The sequence below is a fragment of the Pelobates fuscus genome, chromosome 2 (genome assembly GCF_036172605.1).
Source record: "Pelobates fuscus isolate aPelFus1 chromosome 2, aPelFus1.pri, whole genome shotgun sequence".
NCBI classification, from domain to species: Eukaryota; Metazoa; Chordata; class Amphibia; order Anura; family Pelobatidae; genus Pelobates; species Pelobates fuscus.
The window spans coordinates 349,764,090-349,780,530 of record NC_086318.1 but is presented as its reverse complement, the minus strand read 5'-3'; the positions used below and the strand labels follow the sequence as shown (position 1 = coordinate 349,780,530).

At 40.2% G+C, this 16,441-nt stretch overlaps 1 protein-coding gene across 1 annotated transcript in view; it reads left to right on the top strand.

Annotated features, from left to right (window-relative positions):
- Positions 1 to 16,441, top strand: part of VTA1 (vesicle trafficking 1) — a 239,811-nt gene that overhangs the window by 48,832 nt on the left and 174,538 nt on the right. Inside the window, exon 2 of the mRNA XM_063443615.1 lies at positions 11,358 to 11,452. Coding sequence (XP_063299685.1) covers positions 11,358 to 11,452 — 95 coding nt within the window. The remainder of the gene's footprint in view (positions 1 to 11,357; positions 11,453 to 16,441) is intronic.

The following is a 16,441-nucleotide window of genomic DNA, read 5'->3' as shown; positions in this document are numbered from 1 at the left end:
ATTTGGCACTGCCCCCACAGCCGATCTGGCTCCACCCCCAACTCTCAGTTCTGTAGTCCTGATGTATTCCTGGCACCTGCGTGTGTGAGCTGTGTCGGCTGCCCGGCGCCCCTGCTGTTATGGCGCTCTGTTCAGCCACAGAGCTCACATAACCTTGTGGCATCCTGGGTGGACCCACCCCCCCCTCCTCCACCTTTAGTACACCACTGATGAACAGTATGCGGTTTAGTAGCCAGGTTAACATTCTGGGTCCAGGAAATCCTAGCGGCTGTTCAAACATCTGGGCTAGTTAAAAGATAAATCCACACCCATAAAGCACTTCCGCTTGCTTGAGTATCTCATGTTTGGCACTTTATAAATTGAGCAATGGTAATGGACCTATGAGCACACGTCAAAGTACCTCTGCATCCTCTGCTCCCCGGATACTGCGTCCTCCCTGCATAACCCATTGTTGTGTTTTCTTTGTGTAAAGCCTCTGGTCATTTCTCTGGCTCAGATTGAAAGTCTGTTCCTGGGGAAAAGGGGAGGGCTTTTGCAAACTGATTTTAGATATACCTCAATGACAACTTGCACAAATAAATGCATGTTTTTATAGGGCATATCTACTAACAGTGATTTCTATAATTTTTTTTTTATGTGGAATTTTCCTATTAACAAACACAATGTATGGTGCTAGATACAAGCTTGGGATTGTTTTGCCTCACAGGCTTAAGTTACTTTACCCATTCAGGATGACCTGCCTTGCTATCTTATTTGATAGGTCCAATTCCATCTTTGCCAGGTCCAGTGCGATTTTGGACTGATGTTCCCTTTAGATTGAAAAAAATTCCTTTCCTTATGCCCTTTGTATATTGATGATTATACTCGTCCCTAAGCTTATCTTTTCTTCTTTGCTCTGAATATTGGGTGCCACCATTTTGATGTACTCTGTCTGCAGTTTGCCCATTTGGGGGACGTTGATTAATTTGCTTTTTGGATTGTGTTTTAATTGGCTTAGCAACTTGTAGCGGACTCTGGGTAACGCGACAAGTTACCTCTGCTAATTTCCCTCTCAGCCAGACTGGAACCAGACTGTAACACGTTGGAACTCTGTTTCTTCTGCCAAGAGTAGGAATGAAGCACCTCTGGATCTATCCCCCTCCATGAGATCTGCAATTACGGTTGCCTTGGAACGGTTGCTGGCAATTTGTCCTCTGGCCTCTTTGAGGGTCGTTTTAGCACAGCGTAAGTCACCCACGGATGTTGGTGATCACTGGTTCCTTTCGGCTGGGAAGTACCATCCCATGGCTGCCACCAGATGTAGCAGACTCTGGGTAACTCGACTAGTTACCTCCACTAATTTCCCTCTTAGCCAGACTCGAACCTTGTGTGATTGTAGCTCGTATATCCCCAGTAACTATATGAGACATAGTTCTGGGAGGCATCTGATTTATTCAGGCAAAACATGCTCAATTTATACACAGACTCCCAGCATGGGGTCTCCATACAAAGTATTACAAACCACTCCCTGGCGTCCCTGTGTCTGGCAGATAATTGAGTCAAGGAGCGGTAACGCAATTATCTCTGTTAGAGGGAATCATACAGAAAATATACAAATCCACCTAAAGCACCCCCAAATATTCACTGGAACCCCACATGTATTATATCCCCGATAGCCCGGATCTGAGCGCCCAAGTTGTCCAAATACTGGTCAGATCCGTTCGGTGGAAGAGAATCACCACCGGGGTAAAGCTCTGACCGGCCGTTCACGAGGTTGAAGCCCAAAACCATTCCATATAAAATGGGGCAGCGGTCAATGTTCGGGAGTTCCTGTGCGCACACCAACTAAGGCTTCCCCTGGCTTTGAGGGAGCGAATGCTACCACTAGTCGATGGTATCTTTCTTCTGAAAAGCGCTCTCCTATCTGGTTCTGGAGCGGAGCAGGCAGCGGTATAGTTTCCTAGGTGGTATTGTATCCGGAAAGGAATCCAGACGTTCTATGACCATGTCACGCTGTCTGTATTTGGAAGACAAAATGGCCACCATTCCTTAGACCTCGCAAGTTCAGTTATCCGAAATGGCGGCCACCCAGGTAAACCACTAATTAATTAGTTCCTTTGTGGTTAACACACCATGGGGTGGTTGATGTTCGGCCTATATAACAGGGAACGAGGGGGGGGGGGGGGGAGCGGGGGAGGTAGCCGAACCAGTTGAATTCGGGTAAGATAACTCCCAAACGTAATAAAGTGTAGAATAGTCAGATAACAATACGTTCTGCCACACAACTTAAATGAAACATTGCTTGAAGGGAATCTATAGTGGTAGGAATTATATTCAAAGTTATATTCCTAACACTAAAGTTCCCTCAGGTTCCCCGTCCCACCTGTACAAAAAGGTACAAAATCCTTTAGTCACTTACCCAATTCTAGTGCCAATGTTCCTCTGCACTGGTTTAGATTTCCGCCTCTTCCGTTGAGGGGGGTGGCCTAATACGCATGCGGTAAAGCACCGTGATATTATTAAGTTCTCCCCATAGGAAAGCATTGCGCCAATGGGGATTTCTCTGGTGCTGGAAATCCTCATCCATGAGGACGTCCAGCGTAATTTAATGGAGTCAGGTTCTGTTAAAATCCAGGAAGTGCCTCTAGTGCCTGTCTGATAGCTTAAATAGCTATGATTGTTTAAAAACTGGACTAAGTGGGACAGAGATACTGCACCCAGACCGCTTCAAAAAGATTAAGTTGCTTTGGGTGCCTTTAGTGTTCCCACAAAGAGGCACTGGCCTGTGTTTTTTTTTTTTTTTTAATTTTTTTTTTAATAGGCATTAGCCTCCGGATTGGAAAAACTGATGATCTCAGCTGAGAAGGTGGGGCCAGCTATGCGGAGATCTGTGTGACACTGGAAAAAGGTGAATAAAATCACCTTTTTCGAAGGGGCCCCGGATATCTAAAAGTGTTTTCTCACCTAATGTGTAAGGAATACATGGTTGTATTCCTGGCACCATATTGTTCCTTTAATTTCTTTATGCCCATTTTAAAAAATGATTATACTTTCCCTTCGCCCTTTCTTATCTTTTCTTCTTGGAGACCATTCTTAATACGTTGGCCCACCATTTTACACTCCTCTGTTCACAATGTCTGCAGTCTGCCTCTCTGTGGAATTCTTTCAATTGATTGATTGCAGGTAAATTAGCTTAGCAAGTGAAATTAACTTTTCTTAATTTCCACCCATTGCCAAAAAAGATCTTGCTCTTCATAAGAAAAAGTAATTCCTACTTTTTCTTATTTATATCTAGAAAGAAAAAAAAACAAAACACAAAAAAACATAAAACAAACTCTGATGAATAAATTTTTTTTTTTTAAAATCATGGAGAAATAGAGGGACAAAATAGAATTCATTTAAAACCAAATGCTGCAAAGTGACAGTGCTGCTTCAGCTCCTATTAATTATACATCTGTTGTGTTGGATTCCGTTCTTCATTTAAACATTTTGGATGAGAGTCTACTTTCTTTCTAGCATGAGCATAGCTGGCGCCACTAGTACTGAAACTGTGCTGTCAGGAAAGAGCCCCTAGGCAAAATTCCGCACTTTATAAAGGTCATATTTCTGCAACCCGTGATCATTAGATTAAAAGAACATTTTAATATCGTGTCACGACAATATTTCTCTCCAAGTGATAATTAGGCTTTCTGCATTTAGATTATTTTTTTTTTTTTTATAAAGCATTAATATTGATATTTATGGTGTTTGCAAAGTATTACTGAATATAGACGCAAGGTACGGGATGCCCTATCAATTTTTTTTAAAAATGTTTTATTTCTTGACTAAATCTGTCTTTTGTTCTTGTTCTATGCCCAATACCACATTTTGATTTATTTCTAATACATTGAATTTCTATTGAGTTGATAACATAGGGAATGCAAACACAATTAGGTAGTGAACAATCTCACAGGGTTTATAAAAGCAAAAAGTGTGAGCATTACTCCGGGTAAAACAATCAAGGAAAGAATCAATGGTAAACAATAACAAAAAGTCAAATAAAACATAGAATATTTTTCTAAGTATGAATAAATTAGGGTTTCATCATCAATTATTACAAAGTTATGTAAATTGTCAATTCTAGAGAGATGAAGAGAACGAGGGAGAGGGAAAATGGAAGATGGATATCAAAGAGGACTTTGAGGGAAGAAAAAGTGAATACATTTTTAATGTTTGACCGATGATATTCATACAGTCTTAATGTGAGCCATTCTCTTTTTTTAATGCATTTAAAAACAATCCAATTATTTAATGAGGCAACACATTCTAAAAAAGAACATGCTTACGGTTCCCCTGTTGTTCTAAATTGGTGTGCCACATATGATCACGTTTCAATGTATTTGATAAGTTTTACTGAAGAATGCATAGATGTGGCTAGCTAATAGAATATATTGGGCTTATATAATTTTCTGTGTAACTTAAAGGGACACTATAGTCACCCAAACCACTTCAGCTCAATGAAGTGGTCTGGCTGCCAGGTCCCTCAGGTTTTAACCCTTCAGATGTAAACATAGCAGTTTCAGAGAAACTGCTATGTTTACATAGCAGGGTTAATCCAGCCTCTAGTGGCTGTCTTCCTGATAGCCGCTAGAGGCGCATCTGCGACGCTGGATGCGAAATTCGCATCCAGTGTGCAGAATGTCCATAGGAAAGCATTGAGAAATGCTTTCCTAGGGACTGTTTGAATGCGCGCGACACTTGCCGCGCATGCACATTCCACTCCACTTGGGAGCTGACATCAGCGGGGGAAGAGAGGTCACCAGTGCTGAGGGAGCCCGGCTCTGGATTAAGGTAAGCTGCTGAAGGGGTTTTAACCCCTACAGCGCCAAGGGAGGGGGACCCTGAGGGTGGGGGCACCCTTAGGGCACTATAGTGTCAGGAAAATTAAGATTTTTTATGAATGTAGCTACTTGCAGCCGAATGTAGCTAATAGCAGCCATGCAGTGTAAACACCATGCGTTACCAATGCAGCTGGAGAGACAATGATATCAGAGAGAACCTCACGTGGGATGGTTCATTGCTCTGAACTGTAGTGATTTTGATGCTTAGTCTGCCCTTTAAAATCTTACAGTCGAGGGGATGAACACGTGAGGAAAAACAAGATGTCAGAGGACATCTGTATCTAGTTAGTTGTGAAACAGTGGTGTGATGTGTTTAGTGGATGGTGAGAAAATGAAGCTGAGTGTGGAAGCACTACTTATGTGAGGAGTGATGGTATGTCTAATGTAAGGAGAAGTTATCTAGGAATAAAAGCTTTTCTAAAGAAATTAGTTTTAAAGGGACATGCTAGGCACCAGAAACACTAAAGCTTAAAGCTTTCCCTGCCGGCTCACTAGTGTCAACACTACATTTTCCGAGTAAAGGCAGTGTCACGCTGCTGCCTAACAGCAACTCTAGTGGCTGTCATTTGGACAGCCATTTGAGGGACTTCCTTTGTGTTGCCCGGAAAGATTGCAGGACCGACTGTCGGCACGTGTGGAGACACTGAATGCTTCCCATAGAGATGCATTGAATCAATGTTTCTCCATGAGGAGATGTTAATTGGCGCAGTACAGTGATTGTCTCACATGCGTATTAGCCTGCCGTTGCTTTTCTATGGGGACGTTTTGGATTGGCTGAGGTAATCCGTGTTGATCTCAACCAGCGGAGGCAGAGTGTCTTCGACAAGGCTGCTGCGCAGGGGGAAATAAGGTGAGTAAAACTCTTTAATTTGGTTAATGAGGCTAAACACTACAGCATTAGGAATACATGTATATATTCCAAACACTAGAATATTCCTTTAAAGAACTAGGGGAAAATCTGATAGTGCAAGATAGAGCCATTCCATAGTAATGGCACTGCCCCTAAGGAGTCTTGTGGATTACAATGTCGCCAACAAAACAGAGATCTAGAAGGGATGTTAAAGTGACATAGAGAGGAAATGTAATGAGGGATGGAATTGTCGAGAACTTTTTAGGTTGGTGCCAGTCTTTTGAATTAGGATTGTTATTATTATTCTTAATAATAATAATAATAATATTATTATTATTTATAAAGCGCCAACAAATTCTGCAGTGCTGTACAATGGGTGGGTTGAGGTCTGAGAGAAGAAGTGGGTAAAGATATACTTGGCAGCAGCATTTTGAACAGATTTAGTGAAACCAAGTGAGTTTTAGATCAGGTGGAAAGTGAGAAGTGTATTTAGTGCCCTAATAGCATTGTTTATTACATAGGGGGAACATGAGCAGAGTTTGTAAGGTAAGAATTACTGGATTTGGAAATGTGGGGAGTCAAAATTAACACTGTGAGCTTGTATTTGGGGCTATGCCAAGGAAAGTCTGAAAGTCTATGCCAAGGAAATGACCAATCAGAGGCTTTTCATTGAGAAACCTCTGATCCAGAGATGTTAGTGAGGAGGCAGCTTGATAGGACACAGAGGCTGGGGGAATGCAGGAGCCGTGGAGGATGCAGCCAAGTAAAACAGAGCCCTGTGCATGCGCGTGCACAGGTGTGCATGTGCTCACAGTGACTCATGGGAGAAGGCAGGCATGCTGTAACACACAGCGCACCTGCCACTTCGGTTAGCTCAGTTTTGCTTACCGAACGAGGAGGGAAACCTCCTTGGCTCTTTGACACATTGAAATAGATACTTTAATAAAGTGCTATTAAGATAGGATACTCCAGACTTGGAAAGCATGTGAGCAAGCTGAATTGCTTTATGTATATGGAGTTGTCGTTCAAGAGACCGTAATGATCACTGTATTTAGAAGTGGCCAAATTGTTATTCACTTCAGTAAAGGCTGTTTCATGTGTGCATATCGAAGAGGGTCAAATTTAAAGGGAATCATGGGAACTGGAAGTGACTTGTTAGACTTGTCTATGCAAGCCGTACTAGAAAATTTGAAGTAAAGGAATAGGGCTACAAAACGACAATAAGATGAAGAAGGTGGAGGGTATTTTAGCATGATTGCATATTTCAACAAAGTTGGACAGCAGGAGAGAGATCCAAGCTATGAGTTGGGGACAGAACAAGATTATGGGAAGGGGAGTTGAGAAACAGTTCAAATTGACGTGTGCATTTTGATGTGTGAACTGGAAGATCATAAATATTCATGGTGCACTCATTGATTAGGACAAATATGGAATCCTATAAATTATGCATGCAGGCCTGATTTTTTTAAAACGGTGTGTTCCTTCCACGCTTACTAAATTCTGTGAAATGCCATACTCGGAAATGGTGGCTAAATGTAAAATGAAAAAATTCAAGTTAGTCTTGGCAACTTTTCGACTGTAATAGCAGTTGAAATCATTGGAAAACCACAGCTGTGTCTTGCGTCATAAAGGAGAGAAACGTAAAATTTACATGGGAAATCTATTATTTCTCACATATTTGAGAGGGATATGTTTTAATAGGCAAATAATTTCATTATTATGCTTGAGTTAATAAGATCTGGTCGTTTAATCTATTCAAATCCTTGTATGCCCTGCTTTTCCAACATGTCATTCTTTCTGACATTGTGAGAATTGTTTGATTTTATAGCTTTCTTCTTTATCGTTCTGCATGAAGTGTAAAAGAACTTCTGTGTAAACTTCTAATTTCCTGGTCCTTTCTTGATTTTGTTCTTTTGCTGGTTTATCAGTCTGTAGACCGTTTTGTGGAATTACATTTCACATTAAATTAACAAAAAAAAGTGTGAGGCTTTTCACTTGATATCTGAATGAATAAATATCAGAATGAAGCAAATAAAAAGTAAATGAAAAAAAATGAATATATATATAATATTGAAGTATGTGATAAGCATATTATCCCAAGTCAGTGTATCATTCACAATACACATACAATTTTCATTGTAATTTTAGATAATATACTATATAGGTATCAAAGTGTGTGTGTAAAATACTTTTACATGTTCTATATGACACAGAATGCCATTTAAAACAACAAATACATATATTTTTAAATTTGAAGAGAGGTGTGAAAACAATACATAAATAGCCTGCATGCAAAGCTCATACAGTGCTTCTATACAAATGGAGCTTTGAAGTGCCTGTGATGAAAGATGAGTACTTTTTAACCTTGCCGTAATCTCCTCTTTCATTTAGGTAGTAGTATGGTAGTTATGGCTCCAAAGGAAAGTGTCCCAAAGTGGAGGTGAATTGCTGCTTTTGGGCAGATCTGGGCTGGTACTTGAAGAAGCAAAATAATTTTCCCCATCAGTTTGAAGTACAGGTGATACTCGAAAAATTTGAATATCATGCATTTCAGTAATGCAACGTAAAAGGGGAAACTAATATATGCGATAGATGCATTACATGCAAAGCAAGATCGTTCAAGCCGTGATTTGTCATAAGTGCGATGATTATGGCTTACAGCTCATTAAAACCCCAAATCCACAATCTCCGTAAATTAGAATATTGTGAAAAGGTGCAATATTTTAGGCTCACAGTGTCCCACTCTAATCAGCTAAGTAAGCCTTTAAATTCTTTATTTCATTTGTGCATAGCTTGAACAATCATGTTTGTACCGCCACAATAGCAGGTGCATGCAAGTTTGGAAACATACATTAACATAGGTATGGCATTGAAATACATAGCACAGTTTTTTTATATTCAAGATAGGAAACATGTTAAAGGTTAAACAATGGATCATAGTTGCACAGAAAATCTGCCTATCTCAGAGTTTAGTAATGCAGTATACTAATTAATCTTACAGCCTAGGGATTAACATGCTAGCTGAAAATATCTGAGGCTTGCTTGGTACATATGGTAACATCGTTGCTCTATCTGAACTTAGAATTGGCATGCTGCGTCACGAGCTAACAGAATGTATACATGCAGTATAGTCATATTTGCCTTAGTAGGTTAATTGCAAATCCGTTTAGCCATATTAGCTAAGTTAGTGAGCTCATTGTAATCTGTGAATAACACAAGCTTTTGCAGGCTAGTCTCGCTTAGCTGTTAGGATACTTATACTGAATCTGCGCTTCGCTGCCTGATAGCAGGCTTGAGAGATGGAAACAAGGGTACAAACTGAAAGCATAGTTATAGTAAATAAGGTGAGAGAGACAAATATGCTAGGCAATATGGCACGGTTGGTGTTTGCTTAAAAAAAAGAAAAAATTATGCCACCGTGATTAACAAATAACCCTGGGTCCCGAACAGAGACTCCTCTCCCAGAGGAGAGGTGAACTTGATCCTGATTGTTGTTGTTCAGGAGGCAGAGAGTAGGCAGCCCCAGTCCTCATGCAGAGAGCAGCTAACTCCCATCACTGGCAGTTCACAGTTCTGTGTTTTTCAGCTCCATCCGAATAAAGATGCTGTGGTGTCGCTTGTCAGGTAGTGTCAGACGGTTGCGGTTGGGAGCTGGGTATGTGTGGGGTCATCATAATGATCCTCGGCTGTCCTGCGCGTGGCTCGCTTTTACAAGAACGTGCCGGCTTACAGTCTGAGTACCCTTGGAGCCGCTTGCCAGTCAGATGGTCTCCGCTCAAGGTCCTCGGTGTCGATTGGAGCACCCCAGGCCGGGTCACAGGATAGGTAGGTTGCTCTAATGATTTCTCCCTGAGTTGCCCGTAGTGAGCGCCAAGAGCCGCGAGGAGGGGCCGCCCTCTCCATAGCGTGCCGGTCAGGCTCAGCTGCCATCTTAGGTGATAAGTGAAGTCCCCGATCGGGGTAGAGCCCCAGGGTAGGCCGGGATGACCCCCACCGGCCCAGAGGGGGGGAAGCAGGGCCATCACCCCATTGCGTTAGGGGACCTCCATGTTGCAGCCAGGCAGGATAGCAGGGCTCCGGCCGTCCACCCTACTCACCACATAGATAGGTTTGACTAGGCCTCAGTCTCGAAGCTCAGTTTTCTCTCCAAATACGGGCCCAGAAGCGGGTCGCTGACTGTATCTCTGGTGATCTCTGGTCCTAGCACCTCATAGTGCAGTTGCCTGCCGTGACTCAGTGCCAGAAATTGCTTTTTGGGGCCAAATTGCCTGAAAATAGCAGGAGCTATAGTGCCATGCAGCCACTCTGCCCCGCCTCCCCGCTAAGTAAGCTTAAATGGTCTCTGTCTGGTTCAGTAGGAATCACAATCATGGGGAAGACTACTGACCTGACAGTTGTGCAGAAAACCATCATTGACACCCTCCATAAGGATGGAATGCCTCAAAAGGTAATTGCGAAGGAAGTTGGATGTTCCCAAAGTGCTGTATCAAAGCACATTAATAGAAAGTTATGTGGACGAAAAAGGTGCACAAGCAGCAGGGATGACCGCAGCCTGGACATGATTGTCCGGAAAAGGCCATTCAAATGTGTTGGGGACTTTCACAAGGAGTGGACTGAGGCCGGAGTCAGTGCATCAAGAGCCACCACACACAGACGGATCCTGGACATGGGCTTCAGATGTCGTATTCCTCTTGTCAAGCCGCTCCTGAACAACAAACAACGTCAGAAGCGTCTTACCTGGGCTAAAGAAAAAAAGAGACCTGTTATGTTCCTCAGTGGTCCAAAGACCTCTTTTCTGATGAGAGCAACTTTTGCATCTCATTTGGAAAGCAAGGACCCAGAGTCTGGAGGAAGAATGGGGCATTGCCAAGAGAAAGATGAGAAGCACGAGACCAAACAATGCAGAAGAGCTGAAGGCCGCTATTGAAGCATCCTGGTCTTCCATAACACATCAGCAGTGCCACAGGCTGCTAGCTTCCATGCCATGACGCATTGAGGCAGTAATTGCTGCAAAAGGAGCCCAACCAAGAACTGAGTCCATAGGCATGCTTATACTTTTCAGAGGTCCGATATTGTTCTATGTACACTCCTTGTTTTATTGATTGCATATAATATTCTAATTTACTGAGATTGTGGGTTTGGGGTTTTCATGAGCTGTAAGCCATAATCATCGCACTTATGACAAATCACGACTTGAACTATCTTGCTTTGCATGTAATGCGTCTATCGCATATATTAGTTTCCCCTTTTACGTTGCATTACTGAAATAAATGAACTTTTGCACGATATTCAAATTTTTCGAGTATCATCTGTATAATGTTCTTTCCTATAAGTTGATCATTTACATTTCCAATCCAGAGCATATGGACAAGCATGATAATTTGTTAGGTATAACTTTTATCCACCCTTAAAGAATGATGTACTCCTATGTCCCCAACATTGATTTTGTTGCATAAACCTTACCATATCCCTCAGTAATGTGCATACACTTAGAAGACACTTAGAAGACTAACTTTGTAAATGTTCTTTTCATGTGTAAGCTACTGAGACTGAAAGTATTAACCTGCTTTTTATTTGCGTTTTCAATTGCAATTTTATGTCATTTTTAAAAATGTCATATAAACTTGTATTTTTATATATATTTACAGGCCGTTTATATGTAATGCAGACTGGAATGAAGATTGATAGTAAGTCTCCAGAGTGCCGTAAATACCTGTCTAAACTTATGGATCAGTTGGAATCTGTAAGTACACACTTTACTTAACCACATTGCTTGTTATCATTGATTTTATTGTACAGGTACACAATCTGTAGATAATTATAGTTGAATAAGACTCAAATTGTTTATTTCCATTAATGCTTGTGACATATGAGTCTACAAAGCCTATATAGTTCAGAGTCCAACACCCTAAAATACATACAGTTGCTATTCATTTTGGACCTCCCATGCTTCCCTAATAGAGTACAATGGGATATATATCATAATGGATGCTTTACATGTTTTAAAAGTATTCTGTGGAAAAATCTCAATCTAGTTGGTTATTTTTTATTTTATTTTAATGAGACATATACACCAAGGATTATTAGGCATTTTAAATATGTGATATTATACAATTTGTTTTTAACAATATTAGTTGTAAATACGTTGCAATGTTTTAGCTGCTTTTTATTAATATAAACATGTATTCACTAATCCTTTAATATGTGTGTGTATTTAGCAACTTATTATTCCTGTAACATTTTGTAATTGTCTCGTTTATTGTTTAATTTCCCCCTTTATACTATTGTAAAGCGATGCAGAATAAGTTGGTGCTATATAAATGTCAATTACAAAGCTAAAAAATAAATAAATAAATATATACATATATATGTATTTAAAACCAAGAGGGCAGCACTCAGCAGAACATGCATACATTGTAAGGGTGCTGGGGGCAATTACTAATACAACTTACAAGATGGCTTTGGCACCCTTCCATGTCACATTTGCACTGCAGAGAGTCCCAGAAGGAAGCATTTCCCAGAAGGAAGCATTGATTCTTTGTTGAACTAATTTGCATTTGCCCACCCAGAATCTCTTCTGTGGGAAAAGCAAGTTTAATTCTCGAAGACTGTAGAAATGATTATATATATATATATATATATATATATATACAGTTGTGCTCAAAGGTTTGCATACCCTTGGAGAATTGGTAATATGTGTACTATTTTTAAAGAAAACACGAGTGAGCAGGCAAAACACATTTCTTTTATTTCTTATGGGATACATATTCAACTTGGGTTATAACAGAATGGCACAATCATAAAACAAAACATACAAATACAAAAAGAGAAGTCCTGCGCTTAAGCAGCAAGGACTACAACACACATCAGCCCCAATATATAGTAAAAACCAAAGAAAAGAAAATGTTACTTGCGCTTTCTCCTTAATCCCTATGTATATTTAGACAAATGGAGGTCATTTAGTTGTTCCAATGGCCATTGGAGGGATGCCCGCCTGCCAACGTCAAGGCAGACCCCCCTAAGCAGGTCCTAACACTGACCCTTCAGCCTGCTTCCTTGAGCTTCTGGCAAAGATATCTCTAATGAGACAGAAAGGGGTATTTTTTATATACACCCCTTTACTTATTAACCCTTAATAGGGAACACATGGGATGGGTAGCAGCATTGTAACCAGGCTGTGTGATACAAAGTAAATACAAATACAAAAAGAGAAGTCCTGTGCTTAAGCAGCAAGGACTACAACACACATCAGCCCCAATATATAGTATTAACCAAAGAAAAGAAAATGTTACTTGCGCTTTCTCCTTAATCCCTATGTATATTTAGACAAATGGAGGTCATTTAGTTGCTCCAATGGCCATTGGAGGGATGCCCGCCTGCCAACGTCAAGGCAGACCCCCCTAAGCGGGTCCTAACACTGACCCTTCAGCCTGCTTCCTTGAGCTTCTGGCAAAGATATCTCCAATGGCCATTGGAGCAACTAAATGACCTCCATTTGTCTAAATATACATAGGGATTAAGGAGAAAGCGCAAGTAACATTTTCTTTTCTTTGGTTTTTACTATATATTGGGGCTGATGTGTGTTGTAGTCCTTGCTGCTTAAGCGCAGGACTTCTCTTTTTGTATTTGTATTTACTTTGTATCACACAGCCTGGTTACAATGCTGCTACCCATCCCATGTGTTCCCTATTAAGGGTTAATAAGTAAAGGGGTGTATATAAAAAATACCCCTTTCTGTCTCATTAGAGATATCTTTGCCAGAAGCTCAAGGAAGCAGGCTGAAGGGTCAGTGTTAGGACCCGCTTAGGGGGGTCTGCCTTGACGTTGGCAGGCGGGCATCCCTCCAATGGCCATTGGAGCAACTAAATGACCTCCATTTGTCTAAATATACATAGGGATTAAGGAGAGAGCGCAAGTAACATTTTCTTTTCTTTGGTTTTTACTATAAAACAAAACATGGCAACAAAGAAAAAAAAATGACATGACCCCTGTTAAAAAGTCTGCATATCCTTAGTTCTTAATACTGTGTATTGCCTCTTTAGCAGCGTGAAGTCTTTTGTAATAGATGTCTGAGGCCCCTAATTCCTTCAGGTGGTATAGCAGCCCATTCGTCTTGGCAAAATGCCTCCAGGTCAATGATGATAAGGTCAGGAGACTGTGATGGCCACTCCAGAACTTTCACCTTTTTGTGCTGTAACCGCTGGAGGGTCAACTTGGCCTTGTGCTTAGGGTCATTGTCATGTTGGAAAGTGCAAGAGGGTCCCATGCGCAGCCTTCGTGCAGAAGAATGCAAATTGTCTGACCTTATTTTCTGATAACATGCTGCATTCATCTTGCCATCAATTTGCAAAAGATTCCCCGTGCCTTTAGAGCTCACACACACCCAAAACTTCAGTGAGCCACCACCATGCTTCACAGTGGGGATGGTATTAGTTTCACTAATGTTTTAATGCTATTCTTTTGCCTTATTGACCCCTCTCCAAACATAGCGCTTATGGTTTTGACAATAAAGCTCTATTTTGGTCTCATTATTCCAAATTACAGTGTGCCAGAAGTTCTGAGGCTTGTCAAGGTGTTGTCGGGCATATTGTAACTGGGATTTTTGTGGCATTGGCACAGTAAAGGCTTCTTTCTGGCAACTCGAACATGCAGCTTAGTTTTCTTGAAGTATCGTCGTATTGTGCTCCTTGAAACAACCACACCGTCTTTTTCCAGAGCAGCCTGTATTACTCCTGAGGTTACCTGTGGGCTTTTCTTTGTATCCTGATCAATTATTCTGGCAGTTGTGGCTGAAATCATTCTTGATCTAAATGACCTTTTCCATCTTTACAAAGTTCTATTACCTTGTTACCCGGGTCTTTTGACAGTTCTTTTCTGCTCCCCATGGCTCTGTATCTAGCCTGCTCAGTACACCCACATGAGAGCTAACAAACCCATTGACTATTTATACACATACACTAATTGCATTTTAAAAGGCCATAGGTGTGGGAAATTAATCTTGAATTGCCATTTTGTCATCTTGTGTATCTAACAAGGCCAAAAAATTAAAGGCATGTAAACTTTTGACCAGGACCATTTGGGTGATTTCTGTTATCATTATGATTTTAAAAGTAGCTAAATAACAATGTGATAATAAATGGCTTCATATGATCACTATCCATCAAGAAAGGAATTTTGTTTTGCATGATCAGTAATTATTTTGAAATGAATGCCAAAATGTCACAATTTCTGCCAGAGTATGCAAACTTTCGAGCACAACTGTATATCTCATGAAAAAGACCGATTGGGGGTGTTGTAACGTTGATTAGATAACCATGCTGCAACAATGTAACTACATTAAAATTTTAAAAAAAATTCACCGTAAAAGCACAGTGAGTATATATTTTTATGAACAATAATAAATAAATATATATACATCTGAAGAGACTGGCTCTAGATTGATTTAATATTTCATTCATTCTTTGTGAATTTAGTTGTTAACAGCAATTAATAGCATGTGTTGTTCATATATTTCTCAGGTTTTAATTTTCACTCACAGCTCTGCTTGTGACATCATACGCATGTCACAGTCAGTGAGTTACATCATAAAGTACCTGTTACTGCATAAGTAGCTGGATTTGGAGTATAGAGCTATTTGTAGTTCGATTGTCTCATATAACAAGCACTAGAACAGTCTCCTTGCTGCAGCTGCTCTGCCTCTGGCACTGGGCAAATAGGTGGAATGTGCGGCAATCGCTACACTCCACCAATTAGTTGCTGCTCATACAATAGCATCCAGTGGACCACTGGATGTGTCTGACAATCATGGTGTGCATGGTGACGACAAATGTGAAGACTTTCGAAATTTGAAAGGGAGGATGTGCCTCTAGACTAGTGACTATCAGTCTTTTTTTTTTTTTTTTTTTACATTGGCAGACTAAAGGTACAGCATCACTGCACCAAAACCACTTCATTAAGATCTAAAAGATAAAAGGTTAACTAGCGATTCACTCAAACAACTTTCAGAGATTAAAATGAAAATAGAGAAAATAGAAAGAGAACGAATAGAAAAAAATATGGAGAGGATGAAAGTAAACTTTTATTATGACAATAATAAGATCAATAAATGGCTAACTAAAAAACTTAAGAAAACAAACGGTAAGAATAGGATTAGCAGTATCAGAAAGGATTTAATATTATACAAAAAAACAGAAAGTATAGCCAAAGCTTTTCAAACATATTATGAAGAGCTATATAATATACCTAATCAACCAAAAGAGGAGATAATAAAAGAGTATTTGAGGGAAATAAACTTTCCAAAGCTTTCAGAGGAACAAAAAAAAATTCTAAATGCTCCCCTTCAAAAGATGGAATTTACAGCTGCCATAAAGAAACTTGTGAAATATAAAACCCCTGGTCCAGATGGTCTGACCAATAGATTTTATAAAATATATGGAGATATCTTGGTAGAACACTTAACTAAAATATATAATAAAATTTCATTGGAAGGTATAGGCCCTAAAGAATTATTATATGCAAATATAATCCCAATTCATAAAAAGATAAGGTTCCTAAAGAACTAAAGAATTCCCGTCCAATTTCGCTTATTAATGTGGACTCCAAATTATTTTCATCTATACTGGCCGACAGGCTAAAAAGAATAGTTATGGATTTGGTAGATAGAGATCAGATAGGGTTTGTCCCCACTAGACAAATGAGTACCAATATTAGAAGAATGATTAACGTTCTGGAT